Source organism: Acartia tonsa, chromosome 11, assembly GCF_053477335.1.
Source record: "Acartia tonsa isolate MP-2025a chromosome 11, ASM5347733v1, whole genome shotgun sequence".
In the NCBI taxonomy this organism is placed as follows: domain Eukaryota; kingdom Metazoa; phylum Arthropoda; class Copepoda; order Calanoida; family Acartiidae; genus Acartia; species Acartia tonsa.
The window spans coordinates 45049968-45066442 of NC_137270.1; the positions used below are offsets into that span (position 1 = coordinate 45049968).

General features: G+C 32.0%; 1 protein-coding gene across 1 annotated transcript in view; it reads right to left on the reverse strand.

Annotated features, from left to right (window-relative positions):
• LOC145332659 (uncharacterized) overlaps positions 1-16475 on the reverse strand; it is a 144170-nt gene that overhangs the window by 114255 nt on the left and 13440 nt on the right. The window contains exon 2 of the mRNA XM_080177665.1: positions 2860-3063. Coding sequence (XP_080033791.1) covers positions 2860-3063 — 204 coding nt within the window. The remainder of the gene's footprint in view (positions 1-2859; positions 3064-16475) is intronic.

A 16475-nucleotide genomic window follows, 5' to 3' on the forward strand; every position in this document is an offset into this window, starting at 1 on the left:
TCTTTCTCTCTCTCTTTCTCTCTCTCTCTCTCTCTCTCTCTCTCTCTCTCTCTCTCTCTCTCTCTCTCTCTCTCTCTCTCTCTCTCTCTCTCTCTCTCTTACTCTCTCTCAGTCTCTCTCTCTCTCTCTGTCAGTCTCTCTCGCCCTCTCTCTCTTTCTCTCTCTCTCTCTCTCTCTCTCTCTCTCTCTCTCTCTCTCTCTCTCTCTCTCTCTCTCTCTCTCTTTAGCTTTCTCTCGCTCTTGTTCTCTATCTTTATTATTTTCTTTCTCTCCCCCTCTCTCTCCCTGTCTCTCTCTCCTTCTCATCAAGTTTAGTAAAAAATGATTATATATATTTTTCATTTTTCTGTTGATTTATTTTAAGAAAATTAGATTTTTATGATGAAAATCAAAGAATGCTTCGTTTGCAAAAAAAATATTAAGTGTTAATTCTCTGTCGCATATTTGCCATTCTTATAATAAAGTAACAGGATGTCTATCTGTTTGTTTGTACCGAAGAATCTCGCTAATTGCTTAACCGATGTGGTTCTCCTTTACAGGGTAGCTTCTCATAGGTCCTGGGGAGGTTTATAACTATTCTGGGGGAGAGTTAAAATTAAAGATAGGAGAGGGATGGTCGCTTCCCCCATCCAAAAAAAATCCATCCCCAAAAACCAGTATTCTCAGGGGATAAAACATTAGATGATAAATTTAGTGTGCTCTTTCAATTGTGATAAACAAAATTAACCATGTAATAGAATAAAACTAGTAGTGAAAAAGCTTTGAAACCGCCAGCTTGTACAACCCAATCATATGAACTCACCCTTCCTACATATTAATAGATAATAGATACCGTTCTTCTTTGCTTTTTCACACTTTGAAACACCACTCTTATTTATATGCTACTAGCGGCTGCGTTATTATAATTCAAAGAGGAAGTGAAACGACAGAAAAATTTACTAAAACCATCCCAAGACTTAAGATGGCTACGGCTCTAAAGGTTTCTAGGTCTTAAATAAATGTTTTGGCCAAACAAAATATCAAACATTGAACTGTATGCTAAGACCAAGTGTAATAGTATTGAAGCAGAAGTGCAATTTAAAAGACTAAGGTGGCTAGGACATGTGCTCAGAATGGAACATAACAGGATTCCAAAAAAGTGCTTAAGATGGAACCCCACCACTGGTAAACGTAAACAGGGACGACCAAAAATGACCTGCAGGCAGAGCACTGAAAAAGACCTCTTTAATTTAAAATTAACATGGGGAGAAGCTGAAAAACATGCCAAGGACAGGACATCATGGAGGAATAGGGTGGTCGTATTCTCTGGACTACAGAGTCCAAAAGAGAGACGCGCCTGAACTGAACTGAAATAAAAGGGTAGGGGTATGAAAATTGCCCCTCAACCATTATTTTAGTTTTAGAAAAAAAGGAAGCTATAAATAAAATGATCCAATCCCTTATAATAATTATAAACCTTCCCAGGACCTGTGAGAAGCTAAATTGTAGTATAGGTTCAGCGGCTAGGTCGGTAAGTTATATTTTTCGCTACACACACAGACATACAGACATCCTGTTACTTTATGCAATAGGAATATTATGTATTTTTGCAATTATGCAAATGAGAGAATATGCAGATTTGAGTGCACACTCAAATTTTCATCGCAAATAAAATCACAATTCATACAAAACAGCAAAAAATATTGATAACAAATATTTAAAGTAAAAGGATTTTTTGTTTGTATCGAAGGATCTCACTATATAAACAGATATGGTTCTTTTTGACAGTAAAGCTATTTATAGGTCAAAGAATTTTTTTTGTGGGTTACGACCACCTTCTAAAGAGAAATCGACTTTCCCCCATTTTTTTCATTAAAAAGAGTGGGCTGGGTTCACTTTACCTCTCCCATCTCAGTGCCCCCTAGAGGCAGCTAGTATTTATAAAAAGTAGATCAATGTCTTTCTGTCTGAAAAAAGCCTAATTGGTTTATGCTCTTCAGATATGCTACCATCTAGTCATGTTAGAGTTTTAAACTAGGTTGGAAGGGACAACCCCCTCTCGAAAATTCAGCACGATAAAAAGGATTTTTAAAGGGTTACTTTTTCTAGATGGGAGGGGGGGGGGGTAATGTACCCATCTGCCTTTTATTTTAATCTTACTTTAGACTAATAGAAAACTTCCCTGAAAATTGTGGAACAATTGGTGCAGCCGTTTACGGAAAATTAGCGGACATACAGACATTCTTTTTACAAAATTTGCTGTTTCAAATGAACCCTCTCAATCAACAGAAATAGAAGAATAGAAAATCTTTGATTGCTCAAGAACTAAGAATCAAGGATCTAAAGGGATAAGCCAATAGCCGATAAATTTATGTACATCACCAATGATGATACACAAAATGACACCTGTAGATTACAATTAGTGGTTCATCTTCAAGAACCAACCAATCAAAATTCAATGAAAGTCCCCAAAGTTATAAAAGCAACTAATAAGAAAGAGTTATTATTAAACTTCGGGGACTAGTGTAATAAACAGTCCAATGTCTCCTCCCTCCCTAACAGGTAAATAACAGGAAAGTAAATGTTAACAGCTGATTATATATTCTACATCACTACTTTTTCTTAACAGTTTAAAACTACAGAAGTAAAATATCAGGGTGTAGTAATACCTGGGAGGGCGTGGACATTTGTCTGTAAATTACACTAGTACCCAAAGTTTAATAACCTTCTTATCTTATAAAAACTTTGGGTAATTTTGTTGAATTTTGATTGGTTGGGTCCAAACTTGTGTTTTCTAAACTTTTCACCAACAGTTTTAATTTAAAGATGGGGTAGTTTTATTTATTATCATTTTTCTGCAATAAACAAAAAAATTCTTACCTCAGGAAGATGGGCAGGGTGAGGAGAGGCGAGGGGGTTGTGATGGGGGTGGTGGGGCGTGGGCTGCAACAATATGGGGTGGGGGTACTGTCCGCCCTCATGCAGGGGTGTGGGCGGGGGAGGAAACTGACCGCCTGGCAATTTTCGCGGCAACTCGTGCGAAATTTTTCCCTGGTTGCCTCCGATTGCCAGCAGTAGCAGTACCTGCAACAAAAAAAAGAGTAGTTATTCATCGCATCATATTATAAACAGCTTTCCGCAGATATAAATATGTACAATTATTGAAACCAGTTTTTTAGCCCAGAGATGCCAAAGGCTTGGACTACATATTTTTTCAGTATGGCTAAAACCCGGTTCTGATACACCGGAAAAATGTATTAGACAAAATCTGAGGACTATATTAGCAACCTCAATTTATGATACAAATTACCCTGTATCAATATCCACTGGTTGTAATTATACTAGTACCCAAAGTTTTCAAAACATATTTTCTCATTTTGTGACTTTATAAGTTTTAGTAAAATTTTATTCGTTATTACAAACTAGAAATATCCAAACATTTGCACTAATATTTGTAATCTTTAGAAGGGGTTAAATTTGTTTATCATGATTGGGGGTATTGTATTATCCATTAAAATTAAGTGATATGCTACTCATAAGGATGCACGTCAAAATCAAACTCGATCAAAATAAGGCACCAAATTTACAAAGAAAATAAAAACGACAGCCTCCATAAAAGCAAAACTTCTAAATCCGAATGAAGGACAAACGAAAAATAGCTTTATACCTTGTTCTTCCAGGAATCGGTATTATGAAAATCAGTTTAAGAGAATAATTATATCATCGAAAGAAAAATGCTTTTATGGAAGTACGAACTTTCTGGTAACAACGGTTATGGAGTTGCTAAGCTTTCTAAATCGTACCTAATTGTTAATGAAATCATCATTCAAAGTTGAAAATGGATAGGACAATTCTAACATGTTTAAATAAACGAGAAGAGCTAACCGTTGGGTACAAACGGATGTACAGACTTTAACTATTGAAAAGATTCGCCTTTAAAACACTAGAAGTTAAAAATTTTCTTCAGATGAAATATCCCTGACATTGCATATAAAATGCATAATTTTTCTGCAGAAACATAAATGTAGAATATTCAAGATGACCTTTATATCTATCTATCTATCTAACTAGATAGATATCTAATGATATCCTTGCTATCTACCAATCTATTATTGGATCAGTGATACTGATAAGTTTTCATAAAAGTCCACAACATTTTTAATCCAACGAACAAAGAGACTTATTTATAAAACTTTGGAAACTGGAATAATTTAAAGTCCACAATTTCCCTCCCTTCCTAATTTATTGTGTCTTTCTTAGCTTAAAAGTATCAAATTGGAGGATTTTTAATTTTATTATAGAAAACATATCCATCTAAATGAGCTCATAACCAGGGACGGAGGGGACATTGTGCTGTTTATTACACTAGTCCCCAAAGTTTTATAATAAAAAAACTTTTCTTATTCGTTGGCTTAACAACTTTGTATTTGTATTGAATTTTGATTGGTTCATCAAGTTAGGTGTCCAAACGTTTCAACCAGTAAACAGATGTGGTAAGTTTGTCAATGATAATATTATATTATCAGTCATTGTCTTATCCCTTTAAATCCCTGGCACATAACCTTTTTCCAATTTTCGTGATTTCCTTAATGTTGTTTGGCATTTTCTTTACATCACGCTTGGACGCTCAGATGTCAAAACTTTATTTTAGTGTTTGGCCAAAATGACTTAGCAATTGTATCTGTAAGTACGTCTAATAACACCCTTTGCTATTTTTAAAATCCTATAAAATTTTTTTTGCAAGAAAATTGCATAAATTCGCAACCTTTTTTAGAACCACTACATAACTTGAGTTTTAAAACTTTTTATATAAAATCCTTTTTACAAAAAATATCAATAATTACCCTAAATTAAACCTGAAAGAAAAAAAATCTCATTACACGTGTTAATTTGCATGTTTTAGGTCTTTTTTTTTAGGAAAGTATAACTTCCACATTTTTGACAATAATATATTTTTTGAACATTTTAAAGTAAAATATAATAAAACTTAAACGATTTTTCTTGAATTATCAGTTGAAAATTTCATCAAACATGCAATTTAAGTGATGAAAATTTAATAAAATCATTTTTTGAATGTTTAGAATTACCAATTTTCTACATTTAAAACAAAATGTTAACAAAATTTAAAAACATTCTAATATATAACTTTAAAAATCAATAACATTTTATAAAATGATGTTTTAAAAAATAAATCATTAAAAGGTATTAAAATGCATTTTAAGTTGCTTAAAATTAAAACGAGAATATCTTTTTACACTTTATTCTTTGTAATAGAGATTAATCGTCATTTGCTGAAAATGAAACATTTAATAAACTAATTGAATCTTTTTGTGACCATGTTTAAACTTTTTAATTTTTACACTAAGGTGTTTTTTAATGAAAATCTTTGTTGAATTTTCTTTTGCGACAAAAAAAGAAAGGGAATTTTTTACTATTTCTAGGTTATCTTATGTAATTTAAACTATATAATATGAAATAATTTTTAATTGTCTTTCTTTTGAGCCACAAAACACTGTAAAATGTAACATATATGCAAAAATAACAATTTTTTTAATGAATATTATAATATCCTTATATGACATTGCGTCAGAGCTTATTCTTTAGATCATATGTTCATGAAAAGTAGTCATAAACTTGGAGGGTTGTGCTATTTATTAGAATATTAAATAAACTTGAATGGTAAAAATATAAGCATAGTCTTTGTCAATTTAAATGCTTTAGGTATATTATTCGGAAAGTTAGTTAAAAAAGAGAGAATTTGCTGTGTATACTGTTGAAAGACTTTCAAAAATGTAAATTACAAAGCAATCCTAAAAGATCGGGTCGTAGGCGAGTCTTAGTCGGGGGTTTTCTGATAGCAAATATTGCGTTATTGGTATACAATGTAAAAAAAAAACATTTTAAAGAAATTCTTTAAATAAAACCCAACGTGTATTGGCAGTACAAACATCTTAATGCTAGCAGACATATGTTTATCAACATTTGCAGAAAACTATTTCCACAAGAAAAATTATTCAGGTTTCTACTTCACAATTTTAAATATTTCTTTCTGATAAAATGTTTGACATATATCGTATAATCATTTACCAAAAAAAATATTTTGATAATTTAGATTTCAGAGAAGATTAATCCTTTCAAAAAACTAAGACGACATTTTGCATCTTCTGTCATGACATTTTAGAAAAAAATATAAAAAACCTAAATTTAGTATGAAAACTATTTTTATCGATTTTTCTGAAGGTATTATCGTATTCTGTGGCTTTGTTATTATCATTTACTTATATCGAAAGTGCCAAACATTGTACCCTAACTTATTCATTTAATAAAAAACCAGCCGTGACATATAATCCAGTGTATGTAAATTATACCCTTAACCCTTTTCCGGTGGGGCGGGCTGATAATTTGTACCCCTCGCCCAAAGTCAAATAAAAGATGTATGGAAAAACTAAAGGAATTATTTAAACAACTTAACGGCTATCTTGACGTTATAAATCAAGCATAAAAGAATTGTCGTATCGATTTGAAACCCAAGCTAAGCAACAATTGATATTAGAATTTAAAAATATACACTATATCTTTAATTTTAAAAGCACAGTGATTTATTGTGAATGTTCGTTTGTCAGTCTTTGCAGGGATCTTAAGGGATAAGACTATGGACAATAAACTAATGTACATCCCCAATGATGGAAACAAAATTTTCCCTTCTGCAAATAAAAATTATTGGTTGAAAAGTTTGGATTACTTGAACCAACCAAACAAAATTTAATAAAAGTACCTAAAGTTTTCAAGCCATCAAATGAGAACTCGATGTTATAAAACTTTGGGGTACAGAGTAATTTACACTCCATTGTCCCCTCTCTCCTTGAGTTTATTGAGCTACAATATTTGTTTTCTGAATACTTATAACGTTATTGTATTTAAAAAAAGAATCGATAGACCGAATAAAATTGTGTTTAGTTTTTTTTTTGGCATGGTTCCCTATAAGTTCCTTAAAAATATACTCTGCTTTTTTGTCTTATCTATGAAATAAATATTTTTCTATTTAACCAATTAATATCCGATTGATTAGAATCGATTCTCAGCCATTCTGAAAAATCATGAATAGCATCCTAATATAGACAATTTTCCACGAATATTAAAGTACAAATCATAAAACGAATACAGGTTTTGGTGGTATTTGGTCCCTTGGGTGTAACAAAACTGGTTTTGATCCTATAATATTTATTTTAATATCCGTGGAAAGCTGTCTATAATACGATGCGATAAATAACGATTCTTGTTTGGCCGCCACTATATCATTAACAATCTCACTTTGTATACCTTGCTTATTAACAGATTTTAAAAATGTGAAATACTCAAAAAATGTGATTTTAAGACAGCCAAAATATTTATCTATTGCTTCATATTCTAGACAGCTTTCCGTGGATATTGAAATTAAAAATCATGAGATTAAAACCAGTTTTGTGAGACGCAGACAGCTAATACGATACAATACATTATTTTTCATTATGGCTCAGAACCGGTTCTAATACGAAATGCATCGGTTTCTAAGACATACTGGAAATAATATTATATTATATCTATATTCTATAACTAGCGGCTACGCCCCTAGAGGCCTCTAATGGCACTTTAAATGTTTATTTTTATATTTAAAATATGTCTATATTGCGTTTGACGTTTATGTTTGCGTTGAACTCTCTTTCTAAAATCGAGAACGCAAAAAAAAATTTTCTAGAGGTGATTTCTCTTGGGAGGGTGTTGGTACCCTCCCCCAAAATAATTATAAACCTTCCCGAGACCTATGAGAAGCTACCCTGTTAAAGAGAACCCGATCGGTTCAGCGGTTAGCGAGATCCTTCGGTACAGACACACAGACAAACACACAGACAAACATCCTGTTACTTTAGTATAAGGATATAAATTTAGAATCATTACGAGCAATGGACTGATAAAGACATAATACAGTGTTAAATTTTAAAAATAAAATACAATAGGGTACTTTGAAATTTATATACATGTCTTTTTTAAAACGATAAATAGGATAACATATATTAACACAAAAATATATAAATAAATAGCTTAGAAAATTTTGTTAAATCATATTTAATGTATTTTTTTCCTCAAGGTCTTACATAGCCTTAAAACTTATATCCTAAAACCTGCAAATCTACATTTTTCTCATACGTGTATAGCATTTGTTCCTGCCGTTTGCGAGGTTTTATTAAACATGCAAACACTTTAGTCCATAATATAATATGTTACATAAAAAATGTTTTTTTTTGTAAAACGAAGCAGTATCATCGAAAAAAACTTTGATTTAAATTGTTATGGCAGGCGTGCTGAATCAAGATGGATTCAGAGATAGATAGAGGGATAAATTGACAGATAGATAGATAGATAGACAGACAATGGCTAGATAGAAAGGTTGATGAAATGAGAGATAGACAGACAGATAGATAGATATATAGGTAGATAGACAATGGATAGATAGATAGGTTGATAAGTAGACAGATCGATAGATAGATAGACAGACAATGGCTAGATAGAAAGGTTGATCAAATGGACAGATAGATAGATATATAGTTTGATAAATTTATAAATGGATAGATAGAAGGATACACAGACAGATAGATAGATAGATAGGAAGATAAAATTGACAGATATATAGATAGATAGGGGGATAAAATTGACAGATAGATAGATAGATAGAAGGATACACAGACAGATGGATAGATGTTTAGGTTGATAAGATGACAAATGAAGAGATAGATAGACATACATAATGATAGACATATACACAGAGAGATGGATAGATATATATAGGTAGATGAATAGATACTATATAGGTTGATACGTTAGAAGATGAATACATAGATAGATAGATAAGTTGACAGATGGATAGATAGATAGTTTAATGCTATCATATTGATGGATAAATATTTTGATAAATTGAAAGGTAGATGTATTTATAGGTTGATGAAATGGACAGATATATAGATAGATGTATAAGTTGATTGGCTGAAAAATGGATAGATAGACAGACAGATAGATAGATAGACTTTCAGATGGATAGTACATGGAAATACAGATGGATAGATACATAGACATACAGGCGGATAAATAGATAGACAGGAATATGGATAGATAGATATTTTGATCAGTTGACAGATGAATAGATAGATGAACAGACAGATGGGTAGATAAATAGACAGATGGGTAGATAAATAGACAGATAGGTAGATAAATAGACAGATGGGTAAATAAATAGACAGATAGGTAGATAAATAGACAGATGGGTAGATAAACAGACAGATAGGTAGATAAATAGACAGATGGGTAGATAAATAGACAGATAGGTAGATAAATAGACAGATGGGTAGATAAATAGACAGATAGGTAGATAAATAGACAGATGGGTAGATAAATAGACAGATAGGTAGATAAATTGATAAATAGAAAAAATGAGAGAAAGAAAGATAGCATGATAAACAGTTAATTCTATATCTATCTATCATTACCTAATTGTATTTTAATCTGTTTAAAAGTTTATAATTGTTAGTTTCTCTCCCTCTGCTGCAAGCATTGTAAGAAATTAACAAACTTTTTATGCATTGCTTGTTAAGTTTTATGGTTTTAGACAGTGTTTCGGAGCCGGAGCCGGAAGCCGTGGAGCCGCCATATTTTGCTGGAGCCGGAGCCGTAATTTTCGTTAAAAAAAAACGGCTCCGGCTCCAGACTAGATAAATAAAGAGATTTTTTTATAAATTATAATTTGGTAACTCTGTTTTGTTATGTGCAAATGCCCTTTTTAAGTTTTTCAAGTCCATTTTTATCAAAAATTGAACTTTTAAAACCTTCAAAAGTCAAAAATAAAAATATTTTTTTTATGGGGAAAAAAACTATGTCGAGTTTTTCTTGATTTTAGGTCGGAGCCGGAGCTGGAGCCGGAGCCGGAACCGCTCCGAAACGCTGGTTTTAGGGATGCAGGGGAGGGAGGGGACATTGGGCTGTTTATTACACTAGTCCTCACAGTTTGATAATAACGTTTTCTTATTGGTTGGCTTAAAAACTTTGGGGACTACTGTTGAAAATTTATTGGTTGGTTATTTGTGTTGAGTGTCCAAACGATTCAACCACTATTTGTAATATACAAAAGGGTAATATTGTGTATCAACATTGGGGATGTACATCAATTTATCGGTCATTGTCATATCCCTTTAGAACCCCGGTTGGGATGTTTAAAAGATTATTAGTAGCGAAGCTACTTTGTACTTACTTCTGTTCGTCCGACAGTCTATTCTTAGGAAAGGCATCTTTTTGATCATTTAATGCTATTTTAGGATGGTTCCATCATTGACGCTTGTGCCTTTTTAAACCTATGGTAACCCCTCTCTAATTTTGGAAAAAAATGAAATATTGTAAGCGGGTAGTTTTTTTTAAGATTTGCGCAGGGGCTAGAAATAGGAAACTCCACCCCTCTTATTAACTTTTTATTTAAAAAACAAATTGGAAGGTGATTGTCATGGCTCATTAGGCACTTTATTTGAAAGCACCAACCAACTATAGAGAAGCTTCGCTTCTGAAAAATGCAAATGTTCAAAGTTTAGTAATGTTTAGCAGAGCAATTTGCAGACTAATATTCAGGGATCTAAAGGGATAAGACAATTGCAGATAAATTGATGTATATCCCAAATGATGATACACAAATTAACCCCTTTTATATTTTACAATTAGTGGTTGAAATGTTTGGACACTCGATTAAATGAACCAACCAATCAAAACTCAATTGAAAAAAACTAACTGACAAGCGACTGCGCCTCCAACATTCAGGAGCTCTGAATTTCAAGGGGTAAAGTAGATAATAGCTTCAAACCATCCCAATACTTGAATCTAAAAAAGAGCGTGAAACAACCCTAGGACCTTTGTGAAGCTTTCAAATAATGGATTCAATCGGTATCGGTAGAAATCTTATGCAACTTTACTATTTTATAAAATAGGATTTAAGTCTACAAGGAATATTAACTTTTATTTAGTCTCTGAAAAAATTGAAGAGTTATACAAGAGCCAAAAGTTTTTCATCTACATTTTTGGGGATTTAAATCTTTTTACTGTCCATTGTCTTATCCCTTAAAATCGTTGCATATCTTTAACATTGCCAAATTTGTTTATACTCATAAGCCTTTTAATTTTGGATGTTGCCATTCTTGTTTTTATCAAAATATTTGGTGTATTCCATCAAATGGTTTTTGAGCTTTAAAAATAGGAAGTACTTGTTTTATTTGTTTTTTGTTTATATTACTTTAGGGCAGGTTAGGTTAGGTTATATAGGGTAATGTGTAGCCCTGAAGGGTTAGATCACCGCAGGGGTTACACAATACACAAAACTAACCTCCCCCCATTCTTTCTAACTTTTCAATGGTTAACCTGCACTTTGAGAGCAAGCAAGCAGGAGTTGCTGCACAACTTATGGATATAATTGTCCTTGTTTATGGAATATAACCTCCCTCGCCTTGGTATGACTATGCAAGGGTATAAATTATGCAAAAGATTAACTAAATTTGCAAATGGGGGCACCTAATCCATACAGGGATTGACTATTGACTCTAGTTGCGTGGTGACGCTTCTAATACAAGTCCTCTCCACGCCACCTTTGAACATACTCTGCATTTTAAATTGCCTAGGGTATCAACACTCATCAGACAACCAACCCTTTGATTGCACGACCTTTGTCTGAGAAGTCCTAACTGTGCAATGCATGGTTGCGCCTTTTTTCGTTCCAAGGCATTCCTTTTCCATCTAAATTGTTGTTCCGTGGTTATTGGTGCGCTACTTATTGCCAAATTTGTCCTTGTAATTTATCTTCTATTTAACTATCCCTGTATTCTTTATAATTGGGGGAGGGGGGGGGGTGTAGGCAAGGCAGTTAAATGAATTTAAACAATTTATATTTAACATGGTAAGTGGTTTAATGAACGAGGCGACTCTACAAACTACCCATCAGATGTGGATTCTTAAAAAAACTTTTTTGGCTCACAGCCTTACTTAAATTGAACAATTTTTGTGAAAAATCCTCCAAAATCGCATAAAAAATCTACAAGAATTAAACAAAATCTTATGCTGATACCCCTTTTATGATTTTATTTAATTTTCATAGATTTTTTTGGTGCGATTTGGAGAATTTTTCACAATTTTTTTTAGCTAGCCTCACTAATTTTAGTGAGTCAGTGAGCCAAAAAGTTTTTTAAGAATCCACCTCAGTTTGTGAGTGTATGACTTTGAATCCGATAAATTTTTGCTGGATTAGAACCGGTAGTGTGCAATACAAAAAATCATGGATTTATATGATCTTAGTATAGAGAAGTTTCCACGAATAATAAAATAAAAATCAAAGTATCAAAGTATTATTTGCACGGGCCTTCGGTTCATTGGGGCCAACAAACTATAAATTAATCCTGTAATTTTTCATTTTTTCTTTCCGCGGAAAACTGTCTATAATACGATGAAAATCATAATTACAATTTATGAGTGATAAAGATAATACGAACTAAATAAAAAGAAATAATTGAACATATTCTAAAAAAAGAAAAAAAATGAAATATTTCAAAGAGAAAATATATTGTACAAAAAACAACAAGCATTTTTTTTCCATTGATGAAGTGAATTTTTTTTATTAATATTATTTCATATTTATTCTACATTTATACTTTTATATAATTCTAATAAAACGTCTTACAAATGACTTCGTAAATTAGTAAGTGTAACGATTTGATTGCAAAACCATTTTCTAGAAGTCATTTAGATGCATTGTTTTAGTAATAAACCTATTATATAACGCAAGGATATTACGGGATAAAACAATAGACAACTAATTCATGTACTCCCCCAGTTATGACAAACAAAATTACCCCTTCCTTAGATTGTTATAATTTGTAGACATATTTTGAATCCGATAGTCTTACCAAAAATCAAGAATTAATGTTTAAGCAATCTAATGAGAGAAAATGTAAATCTAGTATATTGCCATAATGGCCTCTAGGGGCACCCCCGGGAAGAGGCGGGTTCGAACCTCTACTGTACAATTTAGTTTTGAAAGAAAAAGAAATAAAACGATTTTTACAAGCATTCCTAACTACAGATTTCAGCGGTCTATTTTAGATAGCAGCCGAGAAAATCACACTTTACTCCTATATACAATTGCTAACGTACTGACGGACAAAGAGAATTACAGAGTAGCTTCCCTACTAAAAAAAAAGTAGGAAAGGATAACAAGAATGTGTTTGTTTCTGCAAAGGATATAGAATACATGGATATATTGACAGGGAATTTTTTGTTGTCAATTTAGGTTGCTAATACAGTCATTAGCTATTAGTCAAATCATTCATCTTGTAGGAGGAAATTGGATGGGGTTAAAGGGACTTATTTGGGTATCGTTATTTTAGTCAGCTACGAGCATCACTTTATTAGAGTACATGAAAATATGGTGCAATATCCAAATAATTATATATCAATTGTTTCTGCTAAAAGTCCATAAATATAGAGATTGATATTTTTAAGAAAAGAATGATAATGTACCTATAATAGAATTAGGCAGCGCAGCAATATCATAATATCTACATTTTTATTAAGATATGAAATCAGCCAAAGAGTATCCTAAAACTTCAATTTTTAAATGGAATAGCTTAAAACCAACCATGAGGCTTTGTGGAAAAATCCACCGGTTCAGTGGTTATGGAAAAACAAAAAATAATAGGATGTTTTCAAAGATGCTTTGCTTCGCTTTGATTGTGTTTTCATCCTTGTTTAAAACAAATACTATTAATTAACCTATTATATAAAGTAGTAAGCATTTTTTGTCTGTAGCTAAGGAACTTGATAATCGCAGAACCGATATGGTCCTCATTTACAGAGAAGCTTCATATAGGTCATTGAATGGTTTTAGGCTATTCTATTTCTATACCTAATACGTTAAGGTATGGATTTAGGCTATTTTTTGCCCTTCTTCCTTATTTCTTTTAATATATGTAGAGCCCCTAAATAATAGGGGCGCAACCACTAGTATAATATATAGAATATATGCGTTTGTATGTTTTATTTGTAGCAAAGTATCTATCAAACAGCTAAGAACTGTAATACTAAATAATATATCCATATATTTCTGACAAAAAAAAGTAAGGGTTTTGTTTTTCTTTCATTACATACTTTAGTTTTACTTTACAAAAATAGGAAAAATAGGTTTCCTCATCAGGGGGGGAGTGAATATTGGATTATAAATTATACAAGTACCCAAACTTTTATAACCAAGTTATCTTATTAAACTAAAAAACTTTGGGTACTTTTATTTAATTATGATTGGTTTGTTACAAACTTTTATTTTCCAAATTTTCAACATATGAATTGAATCTTTATTTGATCATTATTGAGGGTGTAAATCAATTTATCGTCAATTATCTTATCCCTGGTTTTATCAGATATCTATCTATTAATCCAGCTTAGAACAATATCTTAGAACAATTATATAGAAGCATGAAAAAACACACAATTTTTTAATTGGTTACCGAGATACTTTGGTTCAACGGGACAGGCAGACAGTTCAACTTTAGTTTTGTTACAGTAGAACCCCAAAAAGAGCTTACTTAAACGGAGAGGTGGGGCCAATTCACCACCTTAAGTTTTAGCTATAAAACTAATGAAATAAATATGTATATCAATTTATCATCTATTGTCTTATCCCTAAGGATCCCTGATATCTATCTATCTATCTATCTATCTATCTATCTATCTATAAGTAAATGGAAATATTATTCCTTGGGTGTTACACCAGTTTTTTATGCACCTAAAAAGTGATACTCACAGCTTGCTAAATAACTGAGTTGGATTCTTAAAAAACTTTCCCCCACTGAATTAGCCCCACTGATTTTAATAGGGGAAAAGTTTTTTTAAGAATCAACCACAGTACTCTCAATTCACCCCCTTTACCACATTCCCTTCCCTCCAATTGTATGACCAAACTGAACAATAAATGAGGTCCATATCAACAAAATAAATTTACACCAAATTTTCCCATGTCAATATATCCACTTATTATATATCCATTTATAAGGGAAAATGTCTAATAATGTCTGATAATGTCTGATAATGTCTAAATTCTCCTACATTTATCCAAATTAGTGTCTGACCCTTTTCCCAGGAATCTAAAGGGATAAGACAATGGCCGATAAATTGATGTACAATCCCAATAATGATACACAAAATTTAATTTCTGTCAATTACAATTAGTAGTTAAACAGTTTGGAATCTCAACGTAATGAATCAACCAATTAAAATTACATAAAAGTCCCCAAAGTTGAACGTTATTAAAAAAACTTTGGGGACTACTGAAATAAATGTCCTCTCCCCCCTGACTTTACAAACAAGGATGATAACATCCATTCCTGTATGGCTTTTAAACCCATTAATATCCGCTGGATTTGAGTAGGTTCTCAGTCATACTGAAAAATCATGTATAGCATTGTATTGCAGACAGTTTCCTACGAATATTAAAAATAAAATTTAAAATCAATACAAATTAAATTAGCCTGGGACTTCGGCCCCACGGAGCTAACAAAACTGGTTTTAATCTTTTACTAATTTTATTTCTATTGAGCTTGCTACAAAAAGTGAATATTTCAGTATAAAGAAATGTTCTATCAGGTTCAAACCTTTACCTTTCGATAGATTAATGTTCAACAAAAATTAATAATATGATGAGCTATCGATTAATCATTTAATACATGATAAAAATGTTTATGTATGCTCAATTTCGTATTAGTAAATAACTAATTTCAAAAAAGTAAAAAATAAACAGTCAATTAATATTGGTCTTAGAAAGAAATATGCATTATGATTACATAAATGGATATAGGATATACGTGGATATATTGACAGGGGGAAATTTATCGTCGATTTGGCTTTCTAATATGAACCTTATTATTGGTTAGTTAGTTCATGTAGTAGAAGGGGAGGGGATGGGGTTATGGGGGCTGATGGGAGGTTAGCTAGCTGCAAGCAACACTTTATCAGAGTGCATGAAAATCTGGTGCAACGTCCAAGTAATAGTATATCCATTAAAATATGTAAATAAAATCTGTTAGTGCAGTTTTATAAATTACAAACCAATTTGTTAACCTTAACTTGACCTGACTTAACTCAAAATTCGCTTCTTTTTTTAGCGGCTTCATAAGAAAGGTAGGTTTTTATCAGCGCATATACTCTATAATAATGGATATAGAATACATGGATATATTGACAAGAGAAAGTTTGTCGTCAATGTAGGTCTAGACCTCAGTTATTTTATCCAGTAAGAGAGGAATTGATGGGGTAAAGGGGGTCACAGGCCTATCATTAGTCAATTAAAATGTATACTGGCCTGTCATTGGTAGTTTGGTGTATTGGCCTATTATTAGACATTTGTGTTGTATGACATTATTTTTTATAGGCACTATAAAGAGCTTATTATA